General features: G+C 38.5%; 1 protein-coding gene across 1 annotated transcript; it reads left to right on the forward strand.

Annotated features, from left to right (window-relative positions):
- Positions 1-395: 395 nt before the first annotated feature.
- Positions 396-5,961, forward strand: LOC100286079 (uncharacterized). Its single transcript, NM_001158967.1, is given in 5 exon segments — positions 396-557; positions 896-1,017; positions 4,538-4,665; positions 4,744-5,259; positions 5,353-5,961. Coding segments are annotated over 5 exon segments (951 nt in total). The 5' UTR covers positions 396-510; the 3' UTR covers positions 5,491-5,961.
- Positions 5,962-10,529: the final 4,568 nt, after the last annotated feature.

Consider the following 10,529-nt stretch of genomic DNA (forward strand, 5'->3'; position numbering starts at 1 on the left):
GATAGTACTACATAGCATATTATATGTTTCATTACATGACCATCAATTAGTCCTTAAACCTTCTATGACATTACAACCTAAAATGTTGTTAAATAGTGAAAAAGATGGATGAGTGAAGTCAAGTTCATGCCTTTGGGTATTTTATACCCACGGGTTAACAGATATGCTTGAGTCCGGAACGTTTTAATCCTTGTTTAACCGTTGGGTGAAATTTTTTTGCTCAATAAAAGACTCACGCGTAAAATATTTAGTTTATATATACCTTAACGGAGGTATCGAGTGACGGAGATTGCCATCTCAGTTGAACCTGCTTCGCCTTATACGCGGGGGACCATACAGGCTAAGGTGGAAACAAAGACAGGAGAAAGCGGCCCAGTAGCGCCGCCGGAGGGGCAAAGCTGTAAACTTGAGCTGGAAGCACTGCGCCCCTGTCTTCACACCAGTTTGCTGTTTCTTTTTCACCCCGAGCGCGAGAACTAGGGCGACCGCAGCACTACGCCCCTGCTGCCCATGTCTTCGTCGGGGCCTTTGCCGGCGACCGGAACCCACCACGGCAGGTATGTATCCGCCCCTTCTCTTCCCTTCCTGATGTGCAAATTTGAGCACCCGAACCCTAGCTCGAGCTATTTGGCTATTTGTATTCGGATCTAATCTAGTTTGAGCTATCTGGTTATCTTTATCCGTGTCTGATCTCATTACAAGTGTATGAATTAATTACGCCTACTAACTTCGTACATGTGTACACCCATCTATTTTGTTGGGTTCGACCCTGATTAAAATCAAGTGTGATAACCAATGGAATTTTAACATAGATCCTCTTGCGTGTTGTTTTGTACAAAATAATTTATGATCACACCTGAAATTTGCTCTAATTAATGTCCCTTCTTTTATCAAGTCAAAGGGCAGAGTGTAAATCCCAGGGTTCCACTTCTGCACGCAAGGTACAAAAGGCTGATCGTGAGAAGATGCGAAGAGATAAATTAAACGAGCAGTTCCAGGACTTGGGAAATGCACTTGGTATGTAGTTTTCAAGGATTTTCTTGGATCTCTTTGCTCCTATGATATACAAATGGAATCATTTAATTTTGAAAGGCTAAATCAGCAAGAATGTTTATCTTAAAGCGCAAACTATGTCTATGACCTGTCCATCCTATACAACCAACATATGCTCCAGTCCAGTGTCATATATCAACTATATAGCACGTCCACGGTGCCATGCTGTATACCAATCTCTTCAAGTTGACTAGTAAAGTTAGCGAGACTATATAGTTATTACCGTAATGCCTTATATTAGAGATATTGTATGGTACTAGTAAAAAATTGTGAGGTCTATCAGGCCCTAGCGATGTTGGAAGGTCATGTAGGGCCTGTTTTGGCAATAATGTTTCTCAAAACCATAGTTTTTTAATACTACACTTTGCAATTGCCATGACAATACCGTAATTTTGGCAGCTTCAAAAATACTATGGTTGAGAAACATTGTTTGGATACAACATTGTAAAAAAAACTCGGACAGGGAGGGAAAGACCACCCTCCTGGTATTATATTAAGAAGAGACCGAAACATAGTCCCGATCGAGAAAATCCCTGAACCCTAGTCTCCCATCACTAGCGGGCCGTCGCCGCCCATTCTGCAATGGCCCAGCCGGAGGGTGGCACACAAGACGTAACTCGGGAGCGAGCGGGGCACAACGAGGAGTGTTTTTTAACCAAGTCCGAAATTCGCCCCCGAGGGGGATCGAACCTGGGACCTGGAGGTGCTACTCGGAAGCCTTAACCATTACGCTAGAGGCCCTTTCACATTAGATACAATATTGTAAACCATGGTATTAGGCAAAAGCTAGCCATTGGCATGAAAACTTTAGGTTGGAGTGGATTTTCCAATACTCCAAAAATACCATGGTATCTAGAATACCATGGTTTTGAAAAAATAGTTTTCAGGAATGCAACCAAACACCTATCTCTTTCACATTGTACCTTACCAAGGGCATGTTTGGTTCGGACTAATTGGAAAGAGGGAATGGGACTTAGGAGGCAGGACAGGAGTTTAAAAATATTTCATGGGAGTGGGAATTATGGCGGGCAGGGAATGGAGGTTAGAGGGTCAAATATCCCATTAATTACTCACGCGCAGGGGGGGGGGGGTAATTGAGATAAATGGATTCTATCCGCCCATCATAACTTGCCATATAATTTCCCACTCAAAATGCACACACCAAACTTAGCACCCTCTTTTTTTCCTCTACGAACCAAACAAGGGATCAGGACTAAAATTCAAATCACCATCTTTAATCGCTCTATCAACTACATGTGCCCCTTTCCAATACTTGCCAAACGCACTGCATGGGTTATAAACTTGTACTATTTAAGCACTGTTGCATTAGACCATTTTTTTTATTAAAAGGATTGTACTGCTCCATCTAATCAAGGCAATTAGGTGTGTTCCCTTTAAATATTACTTACCTTTCTTTGCCAATCTTTTCTTGGTTTATCTGTTTTACTTTTATAATGATCAATGTTTTCAAATGATATCGCATATCGATACTGAAATTAAATGGAAACTTTTCCTTATGGGACTGCAAAGTAATACTTCCAAAACTTTAGCCATGGAGCTCATATCATGGTAACCTTGTCAAACCTGATGTTCAAACCAAAAAATGAGTTATCAGGAACTGGTAAACTTCACAAATGGTGTTTGTAACTGCAGACATGTGCATAATAACTGCATAAACAGTACTGCAAGTGCTTTGTGTCTGTGCATGTTTGGTTATTTCCTACATGTCCTACTCAACACATGATTTTTGACATTTATTTAGGATTTCTTTTGTTCTTCTGTCCTACTACTTGAAAGCTCCATGTTTTTTTTTCTCGAACAAGCAAAAGAATCTGTATCATTTCATCAGTAAGAGATGAGGAAAATACATGGGTGAAAAGGAGAAGTCCTCTCACTCCAAGACACACAAAACTCTAAAGAAAAGAAGAGGGAAGCCATAGACAAAAAAACTGAAAAAAGATGGCCAACTCCCCTGAAATTAAAAATGCAGGCCTCCTGTAAAAACACTGACCAGGAGCTCTTGGAGGTCTTTAGCTCCAGTTTAGCACCAGAGAACACACTCATCTGCCACTACCTGTAGGATTGTCATGACATTTAGCCTTATGCCATTAAAAATACATTCATTCTGATGCTTCCATGTATGCCATGCCATCAGGATGATGAGAGAATTGAGGCCTTTCTTGATTTCCTTTGGCAATTTTTTTATTGCTTGGCAGCACCAACTTGAAAATCTACTTGTGTTAGTCTGGGGCGTCCTTAGGATCAATCCCAACTTCTGAAGAACCACAGTCCAGACATGTTGGGCACAAACACACGAGACAAGGAAGTGTTGGTTGGATTCTTCAGCTTGATCACAAAGGGAGCAGACAGCCGCGTGAGGAAGACCACTCTTGGCATGACGATCAGCAGTCTAGCACTCTAGCATCGATTTTTCACTGCAAGTCAAATGAAAAATTTGCACCATAGGACCACCCAAGTTTTCCAAACCCTTTTCCACGAGCGAACCCTTCCTAAAGATAAGGTATTATATGCAGATTTCCTGCTGCATTGCTCAGATTTTGTGAGCTTCCAGCGCTACTGATCCGCTACTCCTGGTTGCAAGATCAAACCATCGACCAGCTTCATGCTTTACTAGGTGCTTTTGGCACAATCTGTATGATTGTTTGCTACCAATTACTTTTTTCATATTGTCACAAAAGGCATTCTGACTAAATCATAATCTCATAGTTTCATCCTGTGCCCTCCTACTCATCGGGCCATGCTCTTCAAACAATGCACAAGGAACTTACATTTGCTATATACCTCTCATTGACTATATTTGTGTGCTACTAGTATGTATTGACAGTATACTGATGAAACTTGTACATACATACATGCATAAATCTTATGCAGTGAACCACAAGTGATAAGTTCATTTACTACATTTTAGAAATGGTCCTCCATACTAGTCAGTTTTGACTTGTTCAGCATCAGTTTAGGAAGTCCTGGCTTCTGTAGTCTTTTTGCTTCTCCATCCACTAGACCTAACAAAGCTCCTGTGATGAGCCTTGTATGAATCTATTTTCAAATAACCAATAACAAAAATTATGATACAATGCATCCAAAATTTTGGAAAAGGATTGAAGCCTTTTTTTTTGAGCTGTTGGAAGGTCTCCACTAGTCCACTTCTTGGCTTAGGCTGTGTATAGGTGCTCTTGATTTTTAGGTTCTATTAGTCAGTAATTGTCTACATACAGACTGATGCCATCTGCATTTTAGAAAGCTTATTCACTGCAAACTAGTTTGGGACCTTGTGTTTGATGTCCTGCAGATGAATGTGTTACTTGTCTTGAAATTAATAAATATGTTGTAGCTTTGATAGTTAATGCATAATCAAAACTAAACAATGTTCAGAAGTTGTATGTGCTACTCATACTAGCTTCATCTATTTGATTCTTAAAGTGGTAGAGTTGGCTCTTTAATTTTATCATGCACAAATATCCAGATCCAGACCGTCCCAGGAACGATAAGGCAACTATACTTGGTGACACAATCCAGATGCTGAAAGATTTGACTACTCAGGTGAACAAGCTGAAAGCTGAATACACGTCACTTTCTGAAGAAGCGTGTGAGGTAAATATTAGTACAAAGAAACTGGTCAACCGCAGAAAAGTTCTGACACCTGATACACATTTTTACTGGTGCTTGTAGTTAACACAAGAAAAGAATGAGCTTAGAGATGAGAAAGCTTCACTGAAATCTGAGGTTGATAATTTGAATAATCAGTATCAGCAACGAATGCGGGTGCTATACCCATGGGTTGGAATGGAGCCTTCTGTTGTCATGGGGCCACCTCCTGCATATCCCTACCCAGTCCCAGTTCCAATACCCTCTGGTGCTGTACCCATGCATCCGCAGTTGCAAACATACCACTTCTTCCACAGTCAAGCTTCTGGAACCATCCAAAACACATGCATCCCTTACATGGCATATACACAACCCTGCCATCCTCCCACTGATCAGCCGTCTAACCAACTTAATACTCCAGTTGCCCATTCAAGTAGTCATAGGTCTAACTCTCCAGCTCAAGACTGTAGAAGCAAGTCATCTACATTGCAGCAACCAAGCTGTGGAGTGAGAAGCAGTGATGCTGGTGATATTGCTACTGATCTGGAATTGAAGACTCCTGGTTCTTCATGTCAATCACATGCAGAGATTGCTTACAACGTAAGAGTTATTTTTCAGCCAGTAAATCCTTCTGTGCAAATTATGATTAGATAACAAATCAAGCTAAGTTACAATTGATGTTTGTTGTCACAGGATTCCTCTTCGGATTTGAAAACAAAGAAGCATTGCATAAAGCAGATTAATGATTGCACTCTCACTGAAAGCAGTAGTTCAAGCAGATGCTCTTCCAATGGTCCCCCAGATGTTTCTAATAGTGCTATTGATGAATAAGCTGCTTGACGACCGATTAACATACAAACCGTTGACTGGTATAGATTGAGAAAAGATCTCGTTTAACCACCCATAAGTGAGCTCCCAACTCTATATGCAGTGTAATTTGCTATTGTTGCTAGCTTATTTACATAGAAGTGGTCAGATTCTAATGTGATGACTCACAAATTGGGAGGCGTGGACTTTGTAGATAATCTCATGATTGTTAGTGGTAAAAGTTTGGTGGAAGGGAAAAAAGGAGAGAACAAAATCATAGACAGCAGCATCTATGGTGGTTCGGTAGGGACTCCAGGACTAGGTATGGTGAGCATTGTCAGTGTTCGGCATGGCAGGTAGATATTCATAATAACTGGATTCTAGTACCATTGCATAGTTCGTCCTAGACTGGCATTTTACATAAATTTCTGTGTCAAATATGTAAATAACTCGAGGGCGGATAACTGGATATATAGTGTCTATGTTGGCCTATTCAACTTGCTGGGTAACGCCTTGTTTGGGAGCAAGTGTATTGGATGGGATTGAGGGGTCTAACATCCCTTACTATTAGGGGTGTTTCGGTAGTGATCAATTGCATCTGAAACTGCTGCAGCTTCAAGCTTGTTGTGTTGGTGTCTAGTGTCTGCATGAGTTTGTTCCTTGGCTACGGTAGCTACAGCATGCTTTACTGAACAAGCCCTTGAAGTTTGTACATTGAGCTTTGGTATATATTTGCATTGGACTATAGTTCTTGGTGTAGTCCTATTATTCTCACATTACGTTTAATGGTAAATTCGCTCACTTGTTTGAGTTCGAAGGTAGATATTGTGCTTTGAGGCAACCATGGTTTTATTAGGCCTGTTTGTTTCGTTGGAATTGAATTCCATTCTAATAATTATAATTTAGACAAAATTAATTAAATTAATATATTTGTCTATGTAATATATTTGTATATTATCCTAAATCATATGAGAGAGATAGTTATATACTACATTTATGTTATAGAGAAGCAAGTAAAAGAGTGTGTTATAAATTGTATATTAGAAAAGTAGCATGTAAATGTATAGAATCAATTTTCATCTCTTACTCCATGAATTTGAGATAGACTTATATATATATTTTAGAAAGTTATGGAATATCACATTCTAAAAAAATAACTATTATATTAGTTAGATTCCAATTTCTCAAAATGAAGGAAACCAAACAGACCCTAATGTAAAACTGAAGCTTTGTTATAGCATTGCATTGCAATATATAGTTATTTGTGTATTAGTTTGACTAGACTACCAGTCCTATTCTTACTACATGACATTTCACGGTGGATTCACTCGGCGAGTTCAATGACAGATATTGTGTTTGGAGACACTAATGTTTCTATTCATGTAGCACCGAAATGATTGCATTTCATCTTTGTTACTATATGAATACTAGATAATACTTGGTGCCTTGCTGCTCCAACTCTAAGGGCTAATTTGGAAACATAAATCCTTTTGGGATCCTCCTTATTTCTTAGGGTTTGTAACCCCTTGGAGGGACATTTAAACAAGACATTTAGTTATTTGTGACATGTTTTTTCTTCTTAGGTTTAGCCAACTTTGCTCCCAAAGTAGCCCTTAGGGCTTGATTGGGTGAAAGGAGATTGGGGCTAGTTTGGAAGAAGGGAAGGCAAAACCAAGAAGAAAAAACCTTCCATAAGAGCTTGTTTGAGAGCGAGGGGATTGGATGAGCTAAAATTCTCTTGCTACTCAATTTGAATAGCAAGGAGTTTTCAGCTCCTTCAATCTCTTTGCTCCCAAACATGCCATAAATAACAAAATATCTTATTTAAATGATATTCCTTGGGATTCTTACCCTAAAAATGATAGGGATTCTAAAAGGATTTGAGTTTCCAAACTAGCTCTAAGTAGGCTAAAATCTTTTACTATTTAAAATTGAATACCGAAGGATTTTAACCTTCTCAATTCCCTCCAATACTTAACCTTCTCAATTTCCTCCAATACTCTTAGGCTCTGTTTGTTTCGTTGGAATCGAATTCTAGTCTAATAATTATAATTTAGACACAAACAAATTAAATTAATATATTTGTATACTATACTAAATCATATGAGAGAGATCGTTATATACTACACTTATGCTATAGAGAAGCAAGGAGAAGAGTGCTATAAGTTGTATATTAGGAAAATAGCATGTAAAAGCGTTTGGATCCCTTCATTTTAGTGGAATTGGAATTCACTCAATAAAGTAACTTATTTAGTTTAGAATTTGACATTCTACCACTTTTTAAAGTTCAGATATAAGTTTATCTCAAATTCATAGGGTGGATGATAGGAAATGATTTTATGCATTAGTAGAATTTGTTTCTACTTTGTAACTTACATGACACTCTTTATCTCACTCCTCTATAGTAAAAATGTAGTATATAAATAGCTCCGACATTTTACTAATAATAGTATACAAATATATTTTACATAAAACTAAATTATCTTAATTGATATATGTCTAAATTACTATTATTAAGATGAAATTCAATTCCAATGATCCAAACGGGCGTTAATCCCAAACAATTAAATAGCCTCAACATTTTGAGGGCCGTGTCATACACTGTTGAGCATTTTTTTAGCGGAATAAAAAACTAGTTACGTAATGATGTATACATCCTAATGTACTATTGCCATCAAGACAGTTCTCAAATTGCCTCGCGTTGCTACCTCGAATCGACGAATCCTCAATAGCAGCAAATAAAATTGACATTAGGATGGGCCCATGTCACGACCACAAGAGGATGAATTCGATAATGAGGAAATTAAAAACGTGCTCAGAATTATTGAACACGCAACGCAGCAAAACAATTATAAATATTTATATTAGTACTAAAAAACACTTAATGCGCGGTGGTCTTGGGTATGACAGCGTATCTTTTTTATTTTAATCTTTTTAGAACAATTCCTAAAAATAATACTACAGTGATTTTTATTTTTAAAAGCCACGCAAATTTTTATGGTGTGGCTAAACAACACTAACACGCTAACCAGTCAAACGTGACATGTCTGCTAGTATGGAAGTGATTGACGATATGATAAATGTTGTTGTGCATTCTATCTGACGCGATATGTCTATCAGCATGGCAGGTCAGCCAAACGCTGGTCGATAAACGTTGTTGTGCCACCTTGTCTGACGTGGTATGGAAGATTATAGAGCCCCTGCTCGGTTCTCGCCCTCTCTATCTTTTTTCTTTCTTCCTCTTTTTCTTCTTCCTCCCCAACCAACGACATTGGTCTTTCCTGCCACATCGACCACCAGCTCAAGTTGTTGGTTCCCCATGCTCCTCTCGCCTAAGAGGAAAGTAATATTCTTCTTATTTCTTGTTTCTATGGTGGATTTAAAGATTAGCCTTGATTGCTAGCGTTCGAAGGAAAAGTATATTTGGCTAGAGATGTAAAGTATTTTAGGTAGATCGAATGCATTATGAAACTTCGATTGAATGCGTCCGAATGTAGTTGCATGTGCTATATGTTTAAGTCAATTAGCTATAAATTTGAGTTGGTGTGTTTAAGTTTAGGTTACATTTGGTCAACATATTTATATTTTAGTTTGATAGTTATAATGCTTAGGCTTAATTTTAGTGTATTTAGTTTGTGAGTATAGGTTATATGTCTACATGTACATTAATTTAAAATACTTAGATTGTTGTATAAAGACAAAGAAACTTGTTTTTTATAATCTTATATTTAGATAGATGGAGGACATGTGGTGGGAGAAGTGGCGAAAACAGGGCCATCTGATTTATACCTGAATGAATCTTGCGAGGATGAACCTATACCTTTTGAGCTATTGGTGCCTAACTATGACTGTGATGAGCCAGACCACAATCAAGGCATCCAGACAAAGTTGCTCATGCGCCTTCAAGGATGCACTTGTCCCCCTGAGCCACTGATGTCTAACTAACTGTGATAAGCCAGACCACATGTTTCAATCGAGCATCCATACATAATTGCACATTGCTTGGTTATTTTAATGTAAGTAATTATGTGCAAATATTTAATTTCAAGTTCCTTGATATATGTTATTGAGCTACTTATAAATTGGTGGCATCAACTTATTTAGGACCATGAGAGGTGCCTTTCCTTTTAGTAGATCGATGATCCTAACAAGTCAATCCAAGGTACCTTTTTAACGACCGGTGGAGAGGGAGATGGCCACATGAGAACTTTAAGTGATGGTTTTTATCTCCCTCCAACCCTCCACCAATCATGGATGGGTAGAACAAAGTCACCAATGAACGACTTGAGAATCCTTCTCTTTGTGACTGAGGAGATCTAGTTGTGCTTGCACCTATGAGTTTGCTTGAGTTTGAGTATGCTAACAAGAATGAAGTGAGTTCATCTTTGTTTCTTTTTAACCTTGTATTTGTCAGCACAAAATTAATAATTTGTCGTAGTCTGTAGCACGAATATGGGAAATGTCATTACAATGAGTGGGTATATAGACCTAAATCTCATTGGACGGATCCAAAGCAAGAGAAAGAGAAGGAACATATTGTAGCCTCTAGTACTCTGCAAATATGGTGTTGAAGCCTACTACGACCTAGTTTTTTAGAGGCTAGAATATGTCATTATGCGGTCATACGGTTGGTTATGATGAGGTTGGTTATACCTTTTAAGAAAATTTTTAATTTAACTTGTGGTATGCAATGATTATTTTTAATAGAGCACTAGAAAATATGACTAGGATGATTTTGATTTTTAGATGTGAATTCGAGGATACAACCAGGCAAACACAAGTGATGCAACAAAAGTTAAAGTGTGGATTTCAGCTCATCAATAATTTAGTTAAGCCCCACAAAGAGAAGTTACACCATCAAACATGAGAATTGAGTCTACTTCATCTGATACATCTATGTACAAACGAGTGGTATGTTTGGGAGATACAGTGGCAGTGGGTTGAGTCCACTAGAAGATAAAGCTCCAACGGTCGACAGCGCCCGAACCCTAACGGTTGGGTGACGTGGCTGGCGCACCGGACTGTCCGGTGCGTCCATCGACAGCAGCCACTCCCAACGACTA

Source organism: Zea mays, chromosome 3, assembly GCF_902167145.1.
Source record: "Zea mays cultivar B73 chromosome 3, Zm-B73-REFERENCE-NAM-5.0, whole genome shotgun sequence".
Taxonomy (NCBI): domain Eukaryota; kingdom Viridiplantae; phylum Streptophyta; class Magnoliopsida; order Poales; family Poaceae; genus Zea; species Zea mays.